This window comes from Mus caroli, chromosome 19, assembly GCF_900094665.2.
Source record: "Mus caroli chromosome 19, CAROLI_EIJ_v1.1, whole genome shotgun sequence".
NCBI lineage: Eukaryota > Metazoa > Chordata > Mammalia > Rodentia > Muridae > Mus > Mus caroli.
Window position 1 is genome coordinate 24,272,008 of NC_034588.1, and position 27,237 is coordinate 24,299,244.

At 45.0% G+C, this 27,237-nt stretch overlaps 1 protein-coding gene across 2 annotated transcripts in view; it reads left to right on the forward strand.

The window, feature by feature from the left end:
* Positions 1 to 687: 687 nt before the first annotated feature.
* Positions 688 to 27,237, forward strand: part of Vldlr (very low density lipoprotein receptor) — a 37,031-nt gene continuing 10,481 nt past the window's right edge. For both annotated transcript variants that reach the window (XM_021151320.2, XM_021151321.2), the window contains exons 1-12: positions 688 to 1,359; positions 13,815 to 13,934; positions 18,405 to 18,527; positions 19,858 to 19,980; positions 21,651 to 22,022; positions 22,108 to 22,230; positions 22,322 to 22,444; positions 23,207 to 23,326; positions 23,430 to 23,555; positions 24,050 to 24,221; positions 24,816 to 25,034; positions 26,560 to 26,678. In XM_021151320.2, coding sequence (XP_021006979.1) covers positions 1,278 to 1,359; positions 13,815 to 13,934; positions 18,405 to 18,527; positions 19,858 to 19,980; positions 21,651 to 22,022; positions 22,108 to 22,230; positions 22,322 to 22,444; positions 23,207 to 23,326; positions 23,430 to 23,555; positions 24,050 to 24,221; positions 24,816 to 25,034; positions 26,560 to 26,678 — 1,822 coding nt within the window. In that variant the 5' untranslated portion in view covers positions 688 to 1,277. The remainder of the gene's footprint in view (positions 1,360 to 13,814; positions 13,935 to 18,404; positions 18,528 to 19,857; positions 19,981 to 21,650; positions 22,023 to 22,107; positions 22,231 to 22,321; positions 22,445 to 23,206; positions 23,327 to 23,429; positions 23,556 to 24,049; positions 24,222 to 24,815; positions 25,035 to 26,559; positions 26,679 to 27,237) is intronic.

Here is a 27,237-nt window from a genome sequence, read left to right on the forward strand (position 1 = left end):
TTTTAATTACAGGCCCTCAAACTATCATTTTGTGCAATTAGCAATTAACTCTAATCGTTGATGAGAGAATGCAGAGCTGCGCTGGCAATTTCCCTCCTCCCCATCCCAGACTCGGTTATTTTAGTCTTGTTCTATTACAGAGGACAAGCCACAACCGCGGGAGCGCTCTTGTTCTTTCTCTCTCTCTCTCTTTCACACACTCTTACTTAAAGCCACATTTAATTTTTAACAAAATGGCATCTCAGCTTGCCATTGAGATGGGACTCCGAACCCCACAGCAGAACAGCGGAGCTTTCGCACCCCGCCTCTTCATCACTTTCAGGTTGGAAAGAAGAGTCCCCCGGAAGATGCTACCTACCGACCTCACAACATCAGCCCTTCTAGGGGCTCAGGAGAGGGAGGAAAAGGGTTCCTTGCTGCCCCCCAGACCCCTCAACTGCCAGCCCCATCAAGCCTGGATGCGGTGGCAAGAGCAGCAATAGTTGCATCAGCGCTCCTAGCCACGGCGCCAGGAGGGTACAGTAGCGACTGTAGGGAGCTAGGGAGCGCACAGCTGCTGCGGCCGCAGGTTCCCTGGATCAGGAAATTAGGACAGGCACCCGGGATTGGAGGTGAGGACGGTGCGCGAGCCAACCAGCGGCCGCCCCGGGTCCCCCGTGAGCCCCGGGCCAACGCGCGGATCAGTCGAGCCCCAGGAGCCATCCGGATGGCGGCGGCGACAGCCCCAGCCCCAGCCACTCACGCACGCACGCTGCCACTTGCCCCCGCACCCTCCTCACTGCGCGCGGGAGAGCGGTGCGTGCCTGAGCTGCTGGGCTGAGCTCCCCCGCTGGGGTCCCCGCGCCGCTCGGCCGCGCTCCTGCAGCCGCCCGGGTGGTTGCCCCCAAAGCGCTCACTTGAGCTGTCCTCGGTGGCGAACGGGCTCCCCGCCCCCTCCTCCCGCGCCGCTCCCTCCCCTCTCCCTCCCCTTCTCTGCAACGCCTGCATTATTTTCCGCCCGCAGGGTCCGCGCGCACACCGCGGCCGCGGCGGGGGAGGTGACCGGGTGGGTGGTTGGGTGGGTGGCTGGCGGGGAGTAGAGTGTGCAAGTTGCAGGGAAAGGGTGCCCGCTCCTTGCGTGCTCTCCGTGCTCCCGGCTCTTCACTCCTTCCCCCTCCTCCTCGCCTCCTCCCTCCCCGCCCCCACCTCCTTCCTCCTCTCCGAAGGGCTGGTAACTTGTTGTGCGGAGCGAACGGCGACAACGACGGCGCGACGGAGGCACCATCCGGGCGGGCAGCATGGGCACGTCCGCGCGCTGGGCGCTGTGGCTGCTGCTCGCGCTGTGCTGGGCGCCCCGGGACAGCGGCGCCACTGCAAGCGGTGAGTGGGGACGCGCCCCTCCGCACTCGGCCCGTAACAAGCCGAGGCGTCCGCGATCGCTGCGTTCTGGGGGACCCCGGGGCTCCTCTTGCCCATCCCCTCCTAGCAGGCGCCTCTCCACGCTCCTCTCCTGCCTCCCCTCCCCACCCGGGTGGCGCCTCTGAGCTGTCAGAGCCGAGGTTACTGGGAGCCAGGCCCGGGGGACGGTGGGGTTTAGGGTGTCCTAAAGCGTCCCTTGAACTTGTTGTCATTCTTCTGTGTCCCCCTTCTTTCCAGAACCTCTGTTTTACATGGTTTTCACCCCCCATTGACAAGGGCTAGGGGATGTGGGCTTTGGAGCCACTGAACAATGGTTCTGCCTCCTCTGCCAGGCGGGCTGTTAGGACCGTGGCAGAGCACGGGGCCTGGAAGCCCGGGTGCGCCCCTCAGACTTAAGCAGGGTTGAGAGTGCACAGTGGGTGAAGGTGGGCGTCTCCGAGGACACCGGGCGCCAGGTGCGGGCCGAGCCGGGAGTCCTCGCGCTGCCGTGAGCAAGCGCACGTTCGGTGGGCGGCAGCCTGGAGGCCGAGCCATGACAAGTACGCAGCCTGCGCCCGGGACTGCGACTCCCCAGGCGCCCGGCCGTCTCTCAGGCTCCAAGAGTGGCTTTCAACTGGACTGTCCTCCGAGTGCTTTTCTTTCTCCCATCCCCGGGGATTCCGCAGCTACTGCGGCTTTTAAAAACCTCTGGGGTCTCTGAGATAACTGAACGGGGGAGGGGAGTGGGATCAAGACTTAATCAGGTTACTTTGCCGAGCCTCATTCTGGGCAACACTTTCCCCCAGAGAAACTGAGTCCCAGTGTAGTGACTGTAATTAGCCTTTATTCTGCACAATACGACCCGAAGGTGTGGAGCTGGAGCGTGTGGCTGGAGCTTGGGGAGGGCGGGGGTGACTACTGTCGAGTCCCCGGGGGTCGGCACACTGGCTTTGGAGCCCTGTGTGTTTCCAGCACCCCATCTTGGGTCACACAACTTTCCAGAGCAGGTGATAAGATGCCTTCCTAACAAGGTCCGGTCTGATCCTTGGCGGGCCACTGAAGAGGTCTTAGAGGTCTTAAGAGGTGACACCAAAGTGCTTGCTTGCCAACCAGCTCTAGGTAATTAGGGCAGAACGCTGTCCCAGCTCTAAATAGTTCACAATCCACATCTCCTGTCGCCGGTTAGCTTAGAAGGCCCGCCTGCGTGCGGTCACGTGTGTCCTGGAGTGAGAGCGAACTTTCAAGTGTGTGGTCAAGCTGTCTGTCGAGCTATGCTGGGGTGTTTAAGTCTCCCAACGCCCCTGGGCCTTTGGTTCCGCTGTCCCGAGCGTGAGAAGCTGGGCAGGGCTTTTCTGCCCCATGCGATTGGCTGGTAGCTGGATTGCGTTTAGCTTGGTCACGTGTCTACGCGGAGTTAATTGAGCTGCCCCAGCTGGGTTACCTTTAAGATCAGCCAGGCTCAGAGGGGCCTTTCCCTCTGGCACTTTCTCCAGCTGCACTCTGAAAAGGGCCCAGGTATAGTGACGCTAGAATCCTTCCTGTGACAAACCTATGTGCCCAGAGAAGCCCTGCTTAACAGAACATTTCAGACGCGGACATTAATCATTAATGGATGAGTAATGTTAACTTATTAAACCATCTCTCAGAAGAGTGACTTGACTCGCGCTATATATTTTGTAGTATTTCAAAACACGAATGCATAAAATCCATTACTGACTGTGATCCAGGGAGTTGGGAGAAAGGAGTCTCTTTAGCTGCAGAACCTTTTGGATTCTTGGAATGTTTAAAGTGCTAACTTTCCATCAGGCGCTGTTTTTTACGGAGTGGTAGGAAAGCATCCAGTCTGCTTCAAAGAGCTAGTCAAACACCAGAAGTTGTTGAGCTGGGATCAGGAAAGTGGGGATAACCTTTGTTTCTCCTTTACTACAAGTGGGATATGGTGGTGCTGTAAAAAGTGGAAGAGAGAAGCAGGCACAAACCTAGGTAGTCAGAGTGGGAGAAGCAGTTCTTTCTGAACTGCAGCTGACTTGGAGTTGGTTGAAGCAGGTATTGACCATAAGTGAACCCAGACAGTAGTGTCCTAAGTTCAAAGTCCCAAAACATGCAGACTGATTTTTCTGCCCCAGACCTTCTGTGATTACTCTTTCTCTCCAACCCTTCCCTCGGCCCCCCCCCCAAACACACACACACACACACACACACACACACACACACACACACACACTAAACTACCTGACACAGGGGAGGCATGTGTGCATAGAGTTTCTGCAAGGAACTGAAGTGCAGGAACATTAACAAACGAGAGATCGCAAGGACTGATGGCAGAACACATGGGGGTTCTAGGACTCTTGCCTCCAGCCTGGGTAGAGATTAAGATACGATGTGTTGTACAGTCTTCAAAGCCAGAGTTCTGCAAGAGTTCTGACCAGTGACTATCACTTCTCTTCCCCTGGGACTGAGAAATACCAGAGTCCCTGCAGGTAGGAATCTGAAAGACCAGGAGAGAGAATTCCAGATAATTACCAGAGCACCAAGAAAAGGCAGAGGCCGTAGCAATCCATGCAGATGAAGGCTTTCTTTTTAAAAAAGAGAGTCACAACCCACGCTTCACGGGCAGCGCCATTTCCCAAAGCCCGAAGCAGCTTCTTGCCCAGGTTCATTCTCTTACCAGTAACTCTAGTGCTGTGTCATCTCGACACAATTCTGCTTTTAATGCTTGAGTCTCTAGAGACCTACACTGTGTATATAAAGTTCATGTTCATTAGAGCTGACATAGGTGAAGACTTCAGGCTGACCAACTGCACTTGCAAACACTACGCCATACTTGTAAAGGTGGCTCTCTCCATCTTCTAAACAGTGGCAAACCTGATCATCCCATTCCTGCTTCCTAAAATATGAGTAACCTCAGAGAGGACTTCACGGTAGAGTTTCTTGTGAAGGTTCTAGAAGAGCTAAAGAGCTGTTGTGACCCCTTTCTGTTCCCTGAACAGTGTCAGAGCCATAAAAGGTGTGCCTTAAGATGAAGAGCACAGACAGGGCCCCAGGCATATGGCTTCAGGTTTAGATCCCCAAACTCTGACAGTTACCAAATGGCATAGAAAGAGAAAACGTGTAGTAACTATTTTCTAGTCTCTCACAGAGTGTCAAGTGGTTCTCAGTGGAGGTAAGATGGAGATGGGGCTGTTCTCATTTCAGGTCCTGGTCTTGATTGGCTTAACTTGACCTTGTTTTGGAAAGCCACTGGCAGGTGCCAGCCTATGAGACATGAAGGACATCACAGAGCCCAAACAGGCCTGAAGTGGTGCTTGTCACATAAAGACCTGGCTTACAACAGAGAGTCTCACTGACTAAGACAGCTGCCCTTTTCAAGGCAGGTGATAGAGTCATCTAACTTGAGATAATCTCAAGAGATGATCACCCAGGACGATCCCCAGACCACAGCCAGCAGATGGCTTTCAAGAAAAACAGAAGCTCTTCTTGGGAGGTTATGACTGAAATGTACTTATTAAAAAGGAAGAATGTAAGACTCTATCCCCTTCTAGCTGAGGAGGGGATAATCTGAGGACTGGTAGCTTTTTCTGAGGTCTCCAAGGCATACTCTAACCCAGTTCTTGGAGAACCTACTTGTAAGTAAAACTGGCTCAATTTTACTCTATTTGTTTTTTAATACAAATCCGTATTTCTCTGCTTAGCTCCAGGGTTGGTTTGCAATCATGGCCCTAAACACGGTTAATTCCAGCTAGTTAGATATGCTAACTGTGGTGTAGCTATGTGAGAAAGCACCTTAAACTGGACCTGCTTTGCCTTCAGGTGGAGAAAGAACCCTGGATGATTTGGGCCTGTTAGTCATTTTTATGTTCTAAATTAGATCAGTGTTTGTGCAAGGGCCTTGCACTAACTTTGTCTAGTAGAGATGCTCAGCTTTGTGTGGTAGAAATGCTCGACTTTGTACGGTAGAGATGAGCTGTGTGGAGGAGAGAGGGTGTGCCTGAGCCAGCACTTAAGAAGTACATTTAGGGCAAGAAGCTACAACTTGGAAGGGTCAGGCACTCACTAGAATGGCCAATTCTGCCACCACCAACTTGGGGCATCTGGGTTGGCAATTGGCCAGTAGTCTTTGGGTGTTTAAAAAAGTCTTGCCATGGAGGGGAGGGAGTGGGGGGTGGGGTTCAGTTTGCCAGGAAGTGATGATTGACATTTGAGAGTTCATATGTTATAACCACATTTCCTGCAAAGAATTTAGTGTATACTGTCCTATTCTCTATACCTGCCTCTGATCTTGAATTGTCCTAAGAATGCTTTCTCAAGATCTAAGTTATTAACTGGCCAGGAGGTTTACCAGGCAGGATATAAAATCCCTCCTGGCTTTAGCATATTAAAGTCTAAGTTGCTAGTGAACTTGAAGTCAGTCTCCTTTGTATATCTGCTCAAGACCACGTGATAACAGGTCAGCATAGAAGCCAGAAAGCTGCCCACTTGGTGCCATGTTTTTGTAAGAAGTCAAACCAGGAAAGTCAAGATGCAAATAGAGGTGAGCATAGAAGCTGTGAGGGGAGTGAGCAGACCTGGTGCTTCGTAATCACAAAAGCCACTGACATCAGCTGAAGATGTCCCGTGAGCTCCCAAATGCTGCTTTGATCGTCACTCATAATGTTTCCCTAAAATCACCAGCAACTTAGACTTTAATACGCCAAAGCCAGAAGGGATTTTATCTCTGCCAAATGGTCTTATGAAGGTAAGGATTCAAACAACCATAGTGGCTATGGCCAGCATCCCCAAAGAGCAGTAGTATGTCAAAAGTAAGACCTGGGTCTGACACACCAACCTCCTAACTTGCCCAGATCTTTCATGGGTTTTAGAATCTCTCTTGTATGGGAATGTGGCTGACACACTCACTGTGGCAGACAGGTGTACAACATGCCTTGCTTTTTAATAACTTGCCACACAGATGGGACAAAAGTACTCTCGTGGGCTCAGAAAGCAGGAACCTTTATAACTTTACCTTTCAAAGATTCTACCAGGCAAACTTCGTGTAGCAGGTCACACTTCACTTGAAGTTTAGAAAAGCTGAGAAAATATTTTGACAAAAGTCTATAATGCAGAACAGCTTTACAGGTTAATTCATTAACCAACTGATACATTCAGGGCTATCGACTGGGACTTAGCAAGTCTTTGGATTCTGGGTGATAAATCCTCAGTGCACTGGCTCTGGGAAACATATGAGAACTTTTGGGACGTAAGCCAGATCTTCCTTGGTTCTGGGGAAAGAATTTAAAGACCCAGAGAGGCACAGAGGGCCTCCATGGAGAAGTGCAATCTGAACCTGCCCCTGGGGGGTAAGAGGATGGAATCAGATGGACAAATGTAACCAAAACATCAGTGAGGGTGGTCGAAGGCAGGGGACATAAGGAAAGCCCCTTAGAGCCGATAGCTCGTTAGCTCTGCTGTTGTAGCCAGAACAGATGGTGGGTGATCACTGAGAGGAAGAAGTCAGGGCAAGCTGGTAGGAAACTGAGACTCAATTCTAGAGGCAGTGGGAAGCCAGGAAATGATCCTATCCTCGGCCCTTCTGGATATTCTAAGTGGCTTAAATCACTCTCTTAATTTGGATAGAGACAGCGACAGCCTGGAGGCAAAGGGAAGGGTGACTTAAATTTAGACGGAGTGAGAAATGAGGGGTTACCCATGGCCAAGATTTGATGGCCCAATGGCACGGGAGAAGGATCCCGGCTCCCTCTGGGCTACTGAGTTAGAATAAGAGGCAAGCCAACTGAGGATAAGACTCAAAGAGAAGAGGGTGGGTTTTAGATCAAACTGCTTTATGTTGCATGCCTGGTAAGCCATCTAGATGAATGTTACCTATATCATGTGTTCAAAAGCTGTATTCGGGATGTCATCTACATGTCTGTTATAAAACACTTTCATTTCTCTCCTTTCTGAACCCAGTGACAGACATGAGGGCTGGCTTATGGGGGATTAACAGTGTATTTAGTGTTCAATTTCAATTACAACCTTGTAAACAAAGTCTCTTCCATGATATATGTTGCCTCTGTAACTTCTTGGTCTTCATGCTGATGCCCCTTGGGCTACTCTCCATCTCCAGGCAGATAAGGTACAAAGCCTTTACAATGACTTGGTCAATGTACCCTCATCAAGAAAATCAAGAGACTTAGTCCTTCTAGGAAAAGCTACTAGGGGAAATCTAGCAACATATTTAAAAGGCTACGATGGAAAGAGGAAAAACAGGCCCTATCTCAACTATAAAGCTATGCTGTGGAGTGTCGTTCTTGAGAAGGAAAACTACTTCATTCTTGATGGATTTAAGCAGACTGTACTAGGCAAATTCTAAGCAAATGGAATATTCTAGAATTATGCAGTCCTGTATGGGTTACTGGTTTTGGGGGTTTTTTGTTTGTTTGTTTGTTTTGTTTTGTTTGTGCTTGGTAGGTAGAATGGGATTTAGAGCCAGAGTACCTGAGTTCAGATCTTTGGTAAGCCCAGGGTAATCTTGGGCAAGTCACCATATTTTTCTTTTCCAAAACTGTGGAGAGGAAAAGGGGAAGGGTCACATAGAACCAATGAGTAAAGACATGAGAAGTCTTTAGAGCAGCAACTGGCCAACAATAAAAAGCATTTATTTGTTGTATTTAGGATTCTAAGATAATCCTTATCCAGTATAAATGGAACAACTGTGACAACTGAACTGTAAAATTCATTACTCTGCATCTCAGAGCCTCTTCCTGGGCACCTTGCTATAGACTTTGCTGCTGACAGCCTCTCATTCCTGTAGGAAAACTTTTTCTTTTTTTTGCTGACTCAGAAGTCTACTTGTCCTAAAAGGAGTTTTAGCCTATGAATAGGATTGGCATTAAACTAGCAAGCAGTAGAGACGAAAGACGAAGTAGACTAAAAATAAATGCCCTTGGTGGCCCTAGATGTGCCAAAGGGAATGGACTGAAAAAAAAAAAACAAAAAAAAAACAAAAAAAACAGTAGATGATAGCACCCTTACCATGTTAGCCAGTGAAGTGAATGCTGGGCCTGGCAGAGTGTGGCAACCTTCTACCCCTCACAGATTCAAGTTCTTGCTGAGCCTAATACTCTGATGTCTGGAATACTCAATATTCCAGACATTCAAGCAAGAGGACTCCTGCCAACATTACTCAAAGCCTACAGGGAAATCTGTGGCCCATCCTGAAAGCCAGCTAGGCTATTCACTGTAAGGCCTATGCAGTGTTTCACTGAAGCTCACATGCTGATTTTCCATGTTAACCCTTGCAGAACCAATTAGACAATGGCGAGCTGACTTCTCTGTGCACTCAAACCCTAACACCCCCCAAGGCCCATAAACAGCAGGCCGCAGGTCGCAGATCGCAGAGTGAATGTAAAGTACGTAGGTGAGCAAACCTCCTGGAACATAGATATTTTCTGAAGCCTGGTGTCACCTATTCAAGCAACAACAGAAGCATTTTGGGGAGTGTAGCTATTACTAACTCTAATAGCCACATGAGTGGATAGACACAAGCCAATCCAAATCTCTGGGCTCAAAAGGACAAAGGTATTCCTACTCAATATTAGAGGTAGAGGAAACTTAGAAAGTTTGATCTCTTCACAGAAGAGGAGCCTTTTCATATTCCTAAACTAATACCAAGAGTCTTTCTCATTGCAGTGGAGGCAGAGCTCCAGGCTCCACGCCTCTCCCCTCTAGCCTGCCCCCACCCCCATTCCTTTAGCCTCAAGCTACTTCCTAAGAACACTGAAGCTTTAAGGAATCCACTGAAAACTGTATTTTACTTCCAGCTTCCCACCTTTCAGAACAGACAGATGCAGGGGTATAGAGTCCCTAGCATTTCCACTCCCAAGGTTCTTTATGGTGTACAGGGGCTTTAGATCAGCTTAACAATTAAAAGAAACCTGGTGATGGATGATTTCATGCCAATTGTTCCCTCTATGTACTGTAAAAGTGAACTTGAGATTTAACGCCTGTGGATGAAAATAGACTACAGGTCTACAATCCTATAATCCCCAAAGCTTTGAGAACCAAAAGCTTCTTAACTCATATGGCGCTTTTGGTTCTGGACCTCTGAGCAGCAGTGGTCTCAGTGGAACATCCGAATGGAAAGGTAGAATCTTTTTGGGACCTGCGGAGAAAATCCTGTAGTATTCCAGGGTGGTAGCTGGGGTCTCTGTGTTCAATTTAGTGGCTGAGCTCTCCCTGCTGTGCATGGAACACAGAAGTGAACAGAAGCAGGGAACACTTCCTACCTAGCAGCAGCCTCTTAAAGTGCTCAGGGAACTGGAAATCTGAGCTGCACCAGTGCTGTTGATTCTCTTTAGAGGACCTTTATCAAGCCAGCTGGCTTTTCGTCCATCCTTTTCTCCATCATCTTTTAGACAAGCAGAGATGTTTCGGTAACCATTGTCTTCCTCATGTACATGTTTCCTCTTTGGCAATGGACACATGTGACATTCCATCAGGGGATTTTAACATAACCTATTTCTGTTGATAGCTTGTGTATTACAACTGGATCCAGAGTCCAGAACGACCAGGAACAGTATATTAGCTTTATCAGGTTATATGTTGGACTTTTAACTCCAAGACAGCTTGAGGGTCTACAAAATCCATCACATGAGCCTCATTTTTGAGGATGTCCTCTCCCACAAGCCTAATCCTGGGGCTAAAAAATATTTTTTCCAAGTCTCTCTGGAAGTCTGATGGCATGTTATCATTTCTCCCTGAGTCTCTCTGGAAGTCTGATGGCATGGTTATCATCCTCGCTATATAGATTTCAATGTTAATGGTTTGGGCTCATTTTGACTGGCTCTTCAAAGTAAAGCCTTAGATGTCACTCTTTTCGCCTTTCCTGTATCCTAACTGCAGGGAGCTATCCCTTCTACATTTGTTTGTTTCATTCTATGTTCTCTGAGTGTAGATCCTTTTTCCTAATGAAGTCCTCTGAGTGGATTCCTGCCATTCCTGTAGTCCTCAAAGCTGAAAGGTTATAGAGCTGTAGCAAATGGTCTCAGGAACATAGACCTCCAGCTCTGAGACCGTGGAGAACATTCCAAGGTCGCATGGTGGCAGGAGGAGGGAGGGTGGGGCGAGAGAGAGGGAGAAGGCAGCCAGGTGCCTCACACTTGGCTTCTCAGCTTTAAAACAAACAACTGATGCTCACCTCTTGTTCCCTTTGTAACTCCCTAGTATTTTTTTATTTGCTAAAATATTTGTAGAACGAATAAACATTATGAAATGGTGGTAGAAAATATCATCAAGTTATATTGCTTGGTAGCCAAGTTCTAGCTTGCTAAACGTGTAAGAGCAGAAAGCTCCATATAGATTTAAAAAGCCATACTGGGAGGTAGTCACACCTTGGTGTTAATCTTGTCCTGGGCCAATTTTAAACTCTTTGGGAATTAGCCACAAGTGCAGCATTCTTCCTGACAGCAGGGCGGAGTTGACACCAGGGAGACCAACTAGAGCATTGTGCATTTCACACAAGTGTTCCAGTCTGTGCTTGCCTCTGCCCTCTCTGTTTCTATGCCAGCATGCCCCAGCTGCAAGTGCTGAGAGGTGGTAGGAAATCGGAAGGCTTTCTGCTTGGAACCACCCTCCCCCAGCAAATCTGCATGCACCCTGGGACGAATGCTGGGTTCTGCAAGTCCAGGCAGTGTATTGAAGAGAGGCCTTTAAGGGACAAGAGCTACATCTTTTATGGCAATCTGCAATCTGGTCTTGCAGAAGGATAGAAGTGCTAATGGCTAAAGCACCTGAACAGTCACTGTCCTGGCCATGGAGTACCGCCATGAAAATCTTAGTTCACACCTCTCTAAAGGACATGTCCATAATGAGCCCAGGCAAGCAGAGTCAGCTCTATGGCTTGCTCTCCTTTTCTTTCGTGGCACCCCATTGTCTCCTAACCATGCTTTTTTGATGCTTTTGATTTGTTTTGGAGCTGGTTTGTAAATGTATGCTTTCCAACGGAGGCCTCAGTTTTTAAGATGCATGACCATTATCTGTCTGTGGTTTCTGCTTGCCACCCTCACAAGTTGTTTACTCTTAGCTGGTGATAGCAGAGTCACTCTTGAGTAAAACAGTGCCTGTGGCCAGGAAATGCTATGAAAGGATTAGGGTGGTCTGCATGTTGTTGCCCCCCCCCCACACACACAGACAGTTTATGCAAAGAAGAGTCCAGAGGCCATTCGATGGCCCCTTGTGTCTCTGACCTAGCTAGGTTCATTAATCTTGATCTGATTCCATTGGCCTAAGATCATTATTCCAGCCACCATGTCCTATTTTTTAGACATAAAAGGGATTTTTAATTACATTTATATTATATTTATTCATATATGTATTTATGTGTATATATGTGTACACATGTGCCATAGCATAGATGAGAGGTCAAAGGGCAACTTACAGGAAGCAGTTCTCTCCAACTCTGTAGGAATAAAACGTATATCTCAATCTTGGGAGCAAGTGGCATTTCCTGCTGAGCCATCTCACCTCTAGATCATGGAAGCAAAAACTAAAGGGAAGGCAAATGAACTCCCTGTTCTTTTAGAGAGACAGCCATGCATCACCTAATGATAGAGATAAGTCCTACACTCTACAGTTCATTGTACAATTCATTGTTCCTTTACTTAAACACACAGCAGTGGTTGTCTGGGTTCCTATCCTATTGCTGTGATGAGACACCATGAGCAAGGCAACTTATAAGAGAAAGTACTTCACTGAGTACTGCTTACATAGGCTTAGTCTATGGCCATCATCATGGAGAGCATAGCCACAGGTAGGCAGGCATGACACTAGAACAAAAGCTGAGAACTGAGAGAGAAGGAGAGAGAGAGAGAGAGAGAGACAGAGACAGAGACAGAGACAGAGACAGAGACAGAGAGAGACAGAGAGAGCACTTACTGTGGGCTTTTAAAACTTCCTAATCACCACACAGTTCCACCAACTGGGAAACAAACATTAAAATGTATTAGCCTATGGGAGGCCATTCTCACTCAAAACACAATGGTTTGACTTCATACCTGGGCTATAGGGTCTAGTCTATTGCTTCTAGGCTCCCTGCATACAGCATAGTACTTGCACTAAATTTTGCAGACATCCATAACGCAACGGCAGGTATGTGTGTAGCCAAATATATTAAAACATTGAAAAGGCACACGCAAATATATCTGTACAAGGTTAACATGGTATCTCTGTTCAGGATGCTTAGCGTGGGTGGACTTGGCAGAGTTGGCAGTTGCTCTGGGTGAGCCTGTGAGTGAATAAAAAGTGAGATCCAAGGCCTAAGACATTCAGAAACACTGTATCCTTAGTGGGCCTTTGATTTACAAATAAGTTTATAAAAATATTTCTGCTTTCAATAATGAATATTCGTTTTTCTTTTTTCAACATTAAAAAAATGTTTATTCAGGGTGCACAGCACCAGTGTGAAAGTTGGTAGACAAATTTCAGGAGTCATTCCACTGTAGGTTCAAGAGCTTGACCCCAGGTGATCAGACTTGGATAGCAAGTGCCTTTACCCACTGAGCTATCTACCTCACCTTAAAAAAAAATTAAACTCTAATAACAGCTTAAAACACATGGTGCACAACTATGCAAAAAATTGTCTCTACATGCTCATTCTACAAGCTTTTCTGTATTTACCTTTTTGTGTTTCAAACGTTTCCTAAGAGCAAAGCCATGGTCATACACCTTCTCCCGAGCCTATTGAGTGTCAAGCCTGTTAGTATCGCCCCCTGTGTGCTTGAAACTATCCTCTACAACAGTAAGGCCTTCTGGATTCTCTCCTAAAGGAGGTGACGGGAACTCTCGCTTATGTCCATGGTGCTTTGTATCTTCTTTTCAATCAGAAAAATCCCTATGAACATACCTCCCTGTCAGTGAACACATTTGTGTTGGGTGTCCATGTTTGCTGATACATCCCCAAGCTACTTAAAGCCCGTAATCTTCTCCTAACCCTTGAATTTTCTCAGAGGTGGTTTCTTTTCTTCTGCTAGTTCTGCTAGTTCTTCAGCTAGTTCTTCAGCTGGGTGTTCTCTAGACGCTCACAAGTATGTTGCTCCATTGCAGTTTTATGGTTACCATTGGAGATGGAGACATATTAGCCAAAATATCACCAGCCAACAAGTGTCTGGATTTCTTAGAAGCTACGTAATTCCTGTCTGCTTGTATGTCACCAGTTAGAACCTGCTATCTCAGCTGTGGCTCTCTGGGGGAAAGGATAGAACTCGAATGTTCAATTTTAGTTTGTTGCCCAGTGAAGGAGTCTGCAACTGTTTTCCACTGTCCCCAAACTCATCCCAGTCTGGCCCCCTAGAAAGATACAGCTTGCTGAGTCTGCAGCTGTTCCTATCCATCGTTCTTGGGGAACTTGTATCTCTAAATTACCATCTATGCATGCATTGATCAATGTCCCTTCCTCCTCCTAGGGAAGAAAGGCAAATGTGATAGCTCCCAGTTTCAGTGCACAAATGGCCGCTGCATTACCCTGCTGTGGAAATGTGATGGAGATGAAGACTGTGCGGATGGCAGCGATGAGAAGAACTGCGGTAAGTCTTTGGCAGTCTTGTTTGTCACCAAGCTTCAGGTCTAGATTGGACTTATGCATCTGACTTAATGTGCACATGTTCTTCTAGTTTCTGCAAATATATTGAGATTCTGTAAGTAAAACTCACTGGAGTATGACTGTAAATCAGAGTCCAATGAATCTAGACTGGTCTAGAGGAATATAATTGAATACTTGACATGAGGAAATCAACTTGAATATAGAATGTTGACTACCAAGAGGGATTTCTTTCAAATGACGAGATCTGATTAATCATACCTCAGAAAAATGTGCTATGGGAAACTGAGAAAGGACAGAGAGGACCAGACTGCATAAAGTAACTTTATAAATATACAAGTGGGGAAAATTGGTGGAGGGGTGACTTAGTGGTTAAGACTGTGTACAGCTTTTTCAGAAGGCCTGAGTTTCCTGCCATCCAGATTGGACAGCTCATAATCGCCCTGCTTTAGAGGATCTGACGCCCTTATTTGACATCCATGGGCACCCCCTGTGTATCCACGTGAGGACACACAGATGGTATACAACTATGCAGAAATTCACACGTATGCATATAAATAAAATAAATACATCGTTAAATTCACAAATGGCTCTGATCCAAGAATGTAGAAAGCTATGGACATTACAACATCCCCTAACATACCAGAGGTTAATTAACTGCTATAAAAAAATGACAAGACAGCCACAGGCATCAAAGATCAGAAAAGGATTCTATTTTTCTGTTTACAATACTTGCTTCTACAAAACCATGAGGCAGGGTAGAAACTATTCCCTTCCCAGATGAATGTGACTATAAACAGCATACCATTGATCAGAATCTATCAAAAAGGTCATGGTGAGAAAAGCCTGTGTGCATTGGCCCCATAACCTCATGCCATAAAGAATAACTAAGAACTGAATGCCAGCATCACACGGACCTGGATATTTTGTTGAAGTTTATTTATTTACTCTGTTCTGTGATGAAAAAAAAAAACAATCCCAGCACAGTGTTGCAAGGGAAGTGTGACCATTGTCGTTTGCCTTTTGAAAGATGGTGTAGACACTGCTGGAGGAGCATGTGTATCCCAGCACATGGGGAACAGAAGAAAAATAAAGGCCATGTGGGCTTTTATTGACTGTCTTGTTGATTATCCCTTTGGCGCTTCTTTATTTATCAGCATTAAATTGTCTCGGACATGATCCACTCTCAAATTGACCATAGTAGTTGTCAAGTGCCAAAATGAGCCCTCCCCAAAATTGCAGCCATGTACCTACCGGTCAAAGGTTACATGGGGAAGTTGGAAGGCGGCTTCAGAAGTTTTAGGTAAGTGTGTAGTTTTTGCGTTTCAGACACACATTCTTATCCCTTCCCTGTTTACCTCCTGGGAGCCAGCAACAAAGCTGCAGACAGATGTGTTTAATTTATCCCACCTCAAGAGATCTTGAAATGTCAAGGCAGCAAGACCCCGGGTGCTTCTGTGCCAGTGCCAGCTCTGAAAGTCCATTCTACAGCTGGGGAAACTTGTCCCCAGTCTCAAGACCAAGACTAGTTCTCCTGTGCTATCCTTCTCCATTGTGGGCTTTTAATGTAAAGATTTCACTCTGCTCCATGGAACTCTGAGTTCCCTGCTACTTCTAGGTTGTTTAAAGTCTATAGTTCTCTCAACTTATCTCTCACTAAGGGGACTTTTAGCTGTTTTGTGGTTGTAAGGTGTGAGACTACCAAAAAGTCATGTATTGAGCAAAGGACATCTTACACCTATTTTTATGCTTCCTATTATAGGAGGTTTTATCATCTAGCTCACCAGAGACACCCGGGTCATCATAGGAGCAGTGACTGGACTTTTTTAAGTCTTTTCTGCATGAATACTCTCGACCAGCCACATGGTAGAGGATTTGGGTGGTGGAAATCGGTAGACAAACAGCATAGCGAATCAAGATCTCTTGTGGTGGCATAAATTAAATATATCAATAGGTAGATTTGTTGCTGGCTCCCAGGAGGTAAACAGGAAAGGGGTAAACATTATCAAAAGCAGCCTGAAATGTGTGTCTGAAATGGAAAAACTACACACTTACTTAAAACTTCTGAAACCTCCTTCCAACTTCCCCATGTAACCTTTGACGTGACTGTAGTTGCAGTTTTCGGCAGGATCCTTTTTGCACTTGACAGCTACTATGATCAGTTTAAGTGTGGATTTCTCATGCCACTTACTTCTGCGGGCAGAGTATGTATCCGATGGCTTTCCTCCCCTGTGGAACGCTTTCTACCTGCATGTCAGTGTTAATTTGAATGGCTTTTCTTTGCCCCTACGGTGTATGCTCAGAATTGAGAAAGATGATCTCTATGAAGATGTGTCCATATTTATCTTTGCTCTAACTCTTTGTTGCACAGTTGATCTTTCATATCATGACATTTTCTACTTGCAAAATCATCTGCTTTCTTTATGCCCATTTATCCTGTTCTCACTTTTGCAACTAACAGAGCTGATCCCAGGTTGAATTATAGCATCAAGCCCCATAGCCTGGCCTTGGTTTCCATCTGGGCCCAGGAGAACACAGGCCTTGTATAGTATTTGCTGTGTTAACGTTGTATTATGATTTTTAAAATGGGTCAATTTATGAGTTGGCATGGCTTTGCATGGTTCCTTAGCTATGTTCAAGGATATGAATAAGCCCTTAGGATTCATCATAATTTATCAGCCCATGCTGAGTGTTACAAAGTGACTGTCTTCCAAGTGTATAGGCTTAACAAGAAAGGCATAAGAATAAGCCATAGCCTTCAAGGCCTCTACCCAGCTTAAACCTCTTGTGCCCAGTGATCTCTTAGAAATTTGCAAAGTATTGTTGGCTTTGGCTGATTTGCAAACACAAAAAAAATTGATGAGAGGGGTTTTTTAAATGGACTTTTGAGTAGAAAGTATAGACACAAAGGGATGGAGGAATCTAGTCTAAAAAGACAACCACAGTGTGTTGGTATCTCATCTAGCTACTTTGGCAAAACTCTTCCAGATTGTGGGACTCCTTCGTGGGTACGGTGATCAAGCTGCCTGCTTTGTTTATATTTATTTTCCTAGTCTAATTAATTGGTGGCAAGTTGTAGCGTAACTCTAAGTCTCTAGTAGTAGAATTGATATTTTGCCTTAGGCTATTTGATGGGAGCTGTGAATTATGGGACTTAGTCCTGGCAGCTCCAGTGACTTTCGGTTGGTTGATGTTAAACCAAACTTTGGCTGAAAGCCTAAAATCTCTTTGAATTCCAAGTCCTACCACTTCTTACAAGTGTTATAATTGGCTTAAGCTTGTCTGGTGTGTGAGTTCCTCTACCTCAGTAGACCAGCAAGCGTGGCAATATCCAGTTCTAGAGCATACCTCTATGCACCACTACACTAAATGCATGCATTGTGACAATTGTCTCTGAAACAGCCTTGGTTTTCACTGCTGGGACACAAATACTATAGGTAAGGAGGCTTAAATGATAGGAATTTGATTTTAGGATTCTGGGTGTTAGGAAGACCCAAAACAAAGAGACAAATAGAGTGTCTGATAAAAGCCCTCTCTTCTGAAATGCAGAAGGCTGTTTTCTTCCCGTGTCCTCCCATGGTAGGAGAGAAAGGAGAAGGAGAGATGGGAGGGTGGCAAACAAGCACTCATGTTTCTAATAAGGGCACTGATCCCATTGGAGAAGGTTCCAGCCTCGCCTCCCTCAGGTCCTCCCTCCTACCACAGAGCTGTAGGGATTTCAAGATGTGAAGTATATGAAGACACACATACTTCATAGCAAACAGTTATCCTAGGATCCGGTAGGAAATCTTTTCTATGGTTTGTCTCTTCTGGAGTTCACGTTGAAGTCTGATTTTTTAATAGTATTGCGTTGAGAGATGGTAGGGTACTTAGGAAGTGATAAGATCAGTGAGAGGGAATAAATCCTTTTTCCCTGGCCCTGATTGATCACTAAGAGAGTCGCCTAGGAAGCAAGCCACTCGCTCCAAAGCAAGCAGGTGTTAGTGGAATGCTCTAGGGATTCCCAGCTCAGAACCTTGAGCTGAAATAAGTTTCTTTCCTTTATAAATTGTCCACTCTCAAATGTTCTGTTACAGGGACAGAAAATGGTCTTGGAGGGAAAAGCACCTCAGAGTGTGTGAATGCGTTGGGAGAAATCCATGGTGCTAACATTGTACCCAGATCAGATCATTTTAAGATGACCCTGGGTCATAAGACAATGGACAACCTTTGTCTTTTCTTGACTTTCTCATCCTCTAAGTCCCTCTAATGAATAGCCCCCTCCTCTGAAACCTATGAAGAAAAGATGAGCTCCCTAGAGCTCACCCCTAGAGATGCCAACCATTTGAATATCAGTCAGTTGATTCAGCATTATTTTTAAAGGGAAATATACTTAAATATGGTTTTTACCTTAATCAGAAAACTGAGGTCTGGGGCAAATGACCTTAATTCTAACTCTGAGAATAAACGTTTATAGTAAAGAAGACGTGTGCTGAGTCTGACTTCGTGTGCAAAAATGGCCAGTGTGTTCCTAACAGATGGCAGTGTGACGGGGATCCTGATTGCGAAGATGGTTCTGATGAAAGCCCCGAACAGTGCCGTGAGTGTGCCTTGACTTGCTTTGGACTAGACCTCCTTTGTGCTGTTCTGTCTCCGTTCTAAGTGATGCTTTATCGATTGCTTGGCATTCATTTTTCTTTGCCTGCCTGAAACTTGAGGCCAACTGACTTGAAGGTCATTCCAGCTATTAACAGTTACTCCCTCTCCTTTAAAGACTGCTCTCCCTAGTCTAACAAGACTGACATTCTCTTGGGTAGCTTCCTCATTGAATACTTAAGACTGAAGCCAGCAGATTCAATTAAGAACTCCTTGACTAGGTGCATAGATCTCAAATGTCTGACAGGAACTGGATAGATGGTTCCCTGATCCTGGAAGTAAAATCGAGATGTGAAGGTTTCCTAAGAGACACACATAAGCTTTGAAATGACCAGATTTTTTTTTATATTATGAAAATATGCTATTATTAAAACAGAAAGATGATTAGTAATGGGATAATTTCGTGTTTTTTTTTAAACAAATGTGTAGCCAAAAGCAGGGGCCATAGAGTTTGTTACTGAGTAAGAAAAACTTCATAAAGGCACAAATAAATTTCTCTTCTCATAGGCTGATATTCAGGAGCAAGCTCCAAAGCCTCAGAGAAAGGTGTGTTGGAATCACACTGGGATCATTTGGATGCTAAAATGAGGGCAAGTCTGATGATTCACTGCAGTAGAGGCCTGCTCACACAAATAAATAGGATTGACATAAACCAAGCTTAGGTTTAGGGTATGATTATGAAAATACCTAAGATTGCACTTTCATTGTCTAGCAAAGAAGTGAACTAGTTTGTCAATGAGTTAGGGTCCTAGACAGAATCTTCAGCCCCATGTTTCAGTGGTGAATGACATGGTAAAATCAATAGTCAAGGCATATCCCTGCTTTATGTATACAATGAAAGATGTGAAAAGGGGACTTAGGAAGGAAACTGTTCCATAGTAGGTGTCACAGTAGTAACGCATCTGACCTTTAATGGAATCAGGATTAGGTGACAATATCTGGTATGCCCACTGATATCCAAACATAAGTAAGGGACTAGGAGTAGGCTAACAAATCAACTTAACGGTGCCAAGTAAAACAAAAGCCAGAACTAAGCGTGCGGCAGAACCTTGAAAGAATAACCCAGTCAAGGTTCTCAGGTACGCTGCCAGGTGGCCTTGCTTGGCGTAGCTTCTAAGGACGGAGCTGGCGAAGGATCTGCCTGGCTTCCACTACCCAGTGTGCCTGTGTACCTGACCACTGAGCCCCAGGTGTTGCACTTCCAGGCAGCACGGGAGCAGCAACTTTGCACTGACCAGTTTGGAGGCTCTTTTGAGACTGTATGTCATCAACAGATATGAGAACATGCCGCATAAATGAAATCAGCTGTGGCGCCCGTTCTACTCAGTGTATCCCCGTGTCCTGGAGATGCGATGGTGAAAATGATTGTGACAATGGAGAAGATGAAGAAAACTGTGGTAAGAAGACCAGTGTGCAGTGGCATACCCCAGAGACCCTTTTCCTAAAGAAAGGTGGGCAAGGGATGCTAACGTAAGCCTGAAGACCCAGTGCCGCTGGTCCACTTTGCAGTGGCTTCGCTGTCTGCTCAATATTTGTCCTTCCTAACCACCATAAAACTGTGAAAGGCCTTTTCCTGGTGATTGGCCATTGCCTGGTATGTCTTCCAGGCAGATAGAAGCAAGCAGAGAAGTCATCTTGGTGCTTACATTCAGCATAGTTCAGCATAGTACATTTAGCACAGCCTAGTAAGGTTGCAGCAATGTGGGCTTTTATCTTTTATTACAGTAACTCATGGGCCTTTCTTACAGTGGCTCAATAAAACTAGAAAGTGTTGGGACCAACAGACACATTCCTAGGTTTAGTTAGATTAGCTTCTTGGAATAAGGTACATGAGTATGAGACAAACATTTCCACCAACTAGAATCTATGGCTAAGTTATCTGAGAAACATGACCTAGCATGTTGCCAGCAAATACAAAGCCTACCCAACCTTTGTGTTCTATTACGATGCCTATCTTTGAATGCTAGCCCTGCTTCCTATTCTTTCATGCTTATATTCTTGGAAAGTCTATAATGAAGTGTTCCATGTTAAAGGTGAGGCCCTGGAGAAAATCTGCGGGTTAAATAAACATTGCCCTGACGTCTTTCAAACTACTACCCCTTTAAACCCCTCCCCCCCAACCTGAGTTTGATGAGTTTAAGGACGACAGGCTGCAGTAGTATCCAAGGGAGCTCAGGGTCCTTGCAGGTCAAACACTAGTCTGGCAGGTTCAAGTTGCTTTGTGAGTGTAATACCACTGCACCTAGTCCAAGGAGTTTCACATTCAGTCACAGACCTGAGCTTCATACTTTTCCATGGTGAGCCCTGGAGCTGCCAAACATTTCCCTCGAAAATCTACACTTTGCTTCCCAAGAGAGTCGTGGTCTCCTGTCCAATTACCACCAAATTATAACCTTGGTATGTTTGGCAGGAATTTAAATCAAAATCTAAACTGGCTACTGTGAATACCTTGTCATCAATAGCATGCGGGGTTGCTAGGCTACGATTCTAGTCCTAGCAGGAACATTTCCTAAAAAAAAAAAAAAAAAAAATTATTAAGATGGTATTCCTAATGTTTATTGAAAAGACTCAAAAGGAAGGAGCCATGTAGAGTGTTCTTTGGTTTGTTTCTTTTTGGAGAGTGCCTTAATTTCCATTATACCTTGCCCATATAGCTGATGTATATTCTCAGCTAGTGATATGACTTCAGCTGACATGCAATAGGTTGGTCTAGGTATAAACTCTGCCTTCCAAAATGAAATACCCAATACCAGCTTAAGCTTTTGAACACTGTCCCTTTAAGTGTCAGTTGTGGGTCTCATCTTGAATTAAGTTTCGAGCCTTCTACTGTTTTCTTGGTCCTTTATTTCTGCTCTTACACATAGTATGGCTGCATCTTATTTTATACTGTGAAACTTTTTTGTCATATTTCAGAAACTCGTTCTCAATATAACAGCACTGTAGCTTTACAACTAGAAAGCTAAAGTTACTCATTGAAGATGAATATATTTGATTTGGTGATGAGAGGCTTGTATGTTTTTTTTTATAAGTGCTGATGTACTTTCAATGGGCATCCTCCCTCTAACAGGCAACATAACGTGTAGTGCAGATGAGTTCACTTGCTCCAGTGGCCGCTGCGTCTCCAGAAACTTTGTGTGCAATGGCCAGGATGACTGTGACGATGGCAGTGATGAGCTGGACTGTGCTCCACCAACTTGCGGAGCCCATGAGTTCCAGTGCAGCACCTCTTCCTGCATTCCCCTCAGCTGGGTGTGTGATGATGATGCAGACTGTTCGGACCAATCAGATGAGTCTCTTGAGCAGTGTGGCCGTCAGCCTGTGATACATACCAAATGTCCTACCAGTGAGATCCAGTGTGGCTCTGGCGAGTGCATTCACAAAAAATGGAGGTGTGATGGAGACCCTGACTGCAAGGACGGCAGCGATGAGGTCAACTGCCGTAAGTAACTTCCCAGTTCTCTTTCATGCGCTGACCAGAAGCCATTTGGCTGGCGTCATTCCATCATTGTTGCCTCCTTTCGTAGCTTCTCGAACCTGCAGACCTGACCAGTTTGAATGTGAAGATGGTAGCTGTATCCATGGCAGCAGGCAATGCAATGGCATCCGAGACTGTGTTGATGGCTCTGATGAAGTCAACTGCAAAAACGGTGAGGTTCTTTCTCCATTGTGTTCGGTGAGGCCATTGGCTACTCCTGTCAGAACAACAGTGGAACTTTTCTCCTGTGTTTGGTTTTATAGTCAATCAGTGCCTGGGCCCTGGAAAATTCAAGTGCAGAAGTGGGGAATGCATAGACATGAGCAAAGTATGTGACCAGGAACAAGACTGCAGAGACTGGAGTGATGAGCCCCTGAAGGAATGCCGTAAGTGAGAGAGGCTTGCTCAGGGCCAGAGCTGAGAGGTTCCATTCAGCCCTAATGCTGTTTTGGACCCAGCTTAGTTCTCTGTTGAACTCAGAATGAGCTAATTTTTAATACTTAAGCTTGAAGATAAAGTGTTTCAAAGGGGAACTCTAGCCAGTGACAAACTAACTCAGGGTTGAGAAACCCCTTAAGATAGCTAAAAGTCATAGCAAAACTTGAGTAAATCCTTAATAACTAACTACCATCCAGCCTGAAATGTATATCTCCCAAACACATAATAAAATCTTAGAAAGGCCATCACCAATAGCCGGAGACTGAATGTGAATAAGACAACTAACAATTAAGAATAAGATGTCGCCGGGCGGTGGTGGCGCACACCTTTAACCCCAGCACTTGGGAGGCAGAGGCAGGCGGATTTCTGAGTTCGAGGCCAGTCTGGTCTACAGAGTGAGTTCCAGGACAGCCAGGGCTATACAGAGAAACCCTGTCTCAAACAAACAAACAAACAAAAACAAAACAAAGAATAAGATGTCATACTAATTTGGACTCTGGGTTTACAAAACAGAAAACAAAATGAACACTAGGAAATTGGGAGGGAGATGTTTGTGCAGCATCTTCAGAGAGTTGGGTGGAGTGTCAAGTGTTGGATATGATCAAAATACATTGTATCTGTATGTGGAAGTCTCAAAGAATAAATCTAAAGCATTATATTTAAAGCAAATAAATAAGCTATCAGATGACTCTGCTACCCTTTTATTCCAGATATCAACGAATGCTTGGTCAATAACGGTGGCTGTTCCCATATCTGCAAAGACCTACTTATAGGCTATGAGTGTGACTGTGCAGCTGGGTTTGAACTGATAGATAGGAAAACCTGTGGAGGTGAGTTGAAGCAAAGAGCCTGGCCCCTGGCGGACATGGGAAAGGGCAACATACATCTAGTGAGGCATAGGAAGAAAAAGACTAATTCTAATTTCCCTCCTAGATATTGATGAATGCCAAAACCCGGGGATCTGCAGTCAAATTTGTATCAACTTAAAAGGCGGTTACAAGTGTGAATGTAGTCGTGGCTATCAAATGGATCTTGCCACTGGCGTGTGCAAGGCAGTAGGTAAATGGACTTGGGCTGGTGTTGCTCTGGTACCTTTTCGAGTTAGTGATTCTAAAAGGTACAGTCGGTGACTGCAACAGTCAACCTACACATAAAGTCACACCCCAGAGCAATGCTATTAAACTCCTAGTGCAGCAGGAGAGCTGAAAATAAACCATCCTCCCACACATCTACCTTGGTCTTTCCTTTTGCATAGGATACTATGGATAGTCACCATAGTTTCTTCCTTTCTGCTTCTAAAACTGAGCACAAGTCAAACAAGTAACTTGTTTATCAGCCACCCTACTTTCGAATGCTGTAACCCCAAGACTGCCTTCCTAAACAGGTTGGAAATACTTGCAGGTCCTGGGGGGGGGGGCGGTGCCTGGAAATCCAGGCTGGATACTACTGAGATGTTCAGCAGTATCTTTATAAGTGGTCCGCTGTGGAGAGGAGATGACTTAGAGGATCTTGCCTTCGAGCAAAACTAAATCAACCTGGCTTATGTCTTACAGGCAAAGAGCCAAGTCTGATCTTCACTAATCGAAGAGACATCAGGAAGATTGGCCTAGAGCGAAAGGAATACATCCAACTTGTAGAACAACTAAGGAACACGGTGGCTCTCGATGCGGACATCGCAGCTCAGAAGCTGTTTTGGGCTGATCTAAGCCAGAAGGCCATCTTCAGGTAACTTCCTCTTGCACCCCATGACGTCTGGGAATCTACGTCACTGTCATTAGGTCTGTGGAAAGGATTGGAGTATGCTTGGGTTTTCTCTTGTCTCTGGCTCCTATCTACCATCTACTTAGTTGGGAGTTTTAAATTCAACACTGATTTATTTTTAGCTATTAAATGATCATTAGTGGTTACTTTGATAATCATGATGTAAAAGGTGCCTATGCCTGAATAGGACGTCAGAATTTCTCCCCTTTTGTGGTTGTGAACTGAATTGTCTTGCTACAAACAGAAATGATAGCAGCAGCAGCTTTCCCTCAGTCGACACCGTAGACCCGGGATGATGGCTACTGAGTTGAATATCTCTTTCCAAATTTTGCTGGGCTTTGAGCTCGTATCTAGAATTCATATCCACAACTAGATAAGCTAAAGTATTACTAATTTTCCATCCCCAAGCAACATGGCTGAATAATTTCTGTGCTGAGCGATGGGATTCATAGAGTCTTTTCAGAGTAAAGTCCTTGAACATTTTGTAAGCAGAAAAGTCCATTTTTCAGGGTCCAATGGTGACAACTTTTAAATCTCTTGTGACCTATTCTGTTTCAGTGCCTCAATTGATGACAAGGTTGGTAGACATTTTAAAATGATCGACAATGTCTATAATCCTGCAGCCATTGCTGTTGATTGGGTGTACAAGACCATCTACTGGACTGATGCGGCTTCTAAGACTATTTCAGTAGCTACCCTAGACGGAGCCAAGAGGAAGTTCCTGTTTAATTCTGACTTGCGAGAGCCTGCCTCCATAGCTGTGGATCCGTTGTCAGGGTTTGTATTCTATGTTTTCCTTCACTTAGCCTTTTTGGGTACAAGCCACAGAGGTCGAGAGCTTTTCTCAAAAAGAGGTCACTCATCATAAAAATTCCCAGAAACAGAATTAGCTGGTTCAAGACATCAATGACAGTGTTCAGTGCCTGGTCCCCCACTTTTCTCCTTTATACCCCCCATTAATTCTCTTTCTTCCCTGATCTCATCTCTATTCGCCTCTCTCTCTGTCTCTCTCTCTGTCTCTGTCTCTCTCTCTGTCTCTGTCTCTGTCTCTGTCCCTCTCTCTCTCTCTGTCTCTCTCTCTGTCTCTCTGTCTCTGTCTCTGTCTCTCTCTGTCTCTCTCTCTCTCTCACACACACACACACAATTTATCTTTACAAAGTCTAGGATCTATAAATAGGAGAAAAGGTATGATATTTGTTGTTGGCATCTTTCTGTGCTTAATATGATCACCTACAGTTGCCTCCATTTTCCTGAAAATTACATAATTTTCTTCTTCTTCTCTATGGCTAAAAAAAATTCCATTGTGTACCTGATGAATTTGAATGAAAATATTCTCTTGAAACCAATCATGGTACATAATGAATGTGTACTAATAAAAATAATGCTGTGAGTGACAAACTATGGAGCCTCCCTGAGCAACTCTTGTGTGTGATGGGCCCTCCCAGTCTCACTCCTTCTTAAGCCAGCTGTTTGGTAGCATTAGCAATGCTTTAGACTTCATGTAATACATAAACCTAAATCCATATCTGAACCCTTTGTCCACCCAACTTCTCTCTCTCCTCTCTCTCTCTCTCTCTCTCTCTCTCTCTCTCTCTCTCTCTCTCTGTGTGTGTGTGTGTGTAGAGTGGGGGGAGTTAGAGGGTGGAGAGACAGAGAGAGAGACACTTTACTGGGTTAGTTAGCTCTGGGTGCTCAGATCTAGGACTTGCAGGAAATGGGATTTGCATAACCCTGTCCCCTCAAAGGCTTCTATTTAAAAATGCAGATTATGTGAAAGTTCAATTAAGAGGAACAGATTTTTGTCAAAATGTTTCACTGAGGCAGGCTGCTTAGATAGTTGACTGCAGTGATCACAATTGGTCCCTATGAATATCATTAGGACATAATCCCCAAGCTCTTCTTATAGAGCTTACAGTAAAATATCTCCTTTGTGGTTCTGAAAGAATGTGCCTTTGAAAAGGAAATGGTACCTTGGGCTGATAGTTACATATCAGATCAACGCAGAATAACATGGCTATGACTTGGAAATTATATTATTGTCTCCTATAGTCCTGAGGAGTAGACCCAGAGCCTCACACATGGTGGGCCAAATGTTCTACCACTGAGCTGTGTCTCCAACACTTGTGAATTCCGACTGTTAAGTTTAATTCACTCAAAACATAATTAGAGTCTTAAGCATCAGTATTTATCTAAAGAGCCTCAAGCTTAAGAGTTTCCTGCTCATTCTTTAAGCTTTTGTTCTAAGGTAAAACTTTATTCCTTCTAATCCATTAAGACACTTCTCTGATTTCACTCTTCCCAGCTTTGTTTACTGGTCAGACTGGGGCGAGCCAGCTAAAATAGAAAAAGCAGGAATGAATGGATTTGATAGACGTCCTCTGGTGACGGAGGACATCCAATGGCCTAATGGAATTACACTCGGTATGTATGTCCTTCCCCATCACTGACTAGTTAACTACCTTCATAGTTTTTAAATGCATGCCTGATATAAATTTGAAATGATTCTTCTAGTCCCACCTATAGCAGAAATTTTAAAAGAAAGTAGCTAAACAAAAATGGCAGACTTAACAAATTATGGGTGCCAGATCGCTGGCTTGTCATCTAGTTGATGTAATATGCAACAGAAACTCAGGGAATCTTGGATCTTTGGGGCTCTCATATGGAACACTATGCCTTTGTCTTTCCTGGGTGGTAATTTGTAACTGTTTCCTTCTGAATTATCTTGGAAGAAATACACAATACAAGCCTCCTCTCTCTAATGTAGTAGATCCTGAGTGACTTTGAGAGTCTTAGAAATCCCATTGACCCCCACAGAGGGAATGCAGACACATATTCTTTTGGTGGCTTCACAAGTATTTATAGTGTCCTCATTAAGAGCTCCTGATAGAGAGGAAACCATAAAGTAGAATAGATTCTTTGGGTATTTTAAATAGAAACCAGAGCAGCAATAGCTCATATCATGTCAATTCTTTTCCTGCCT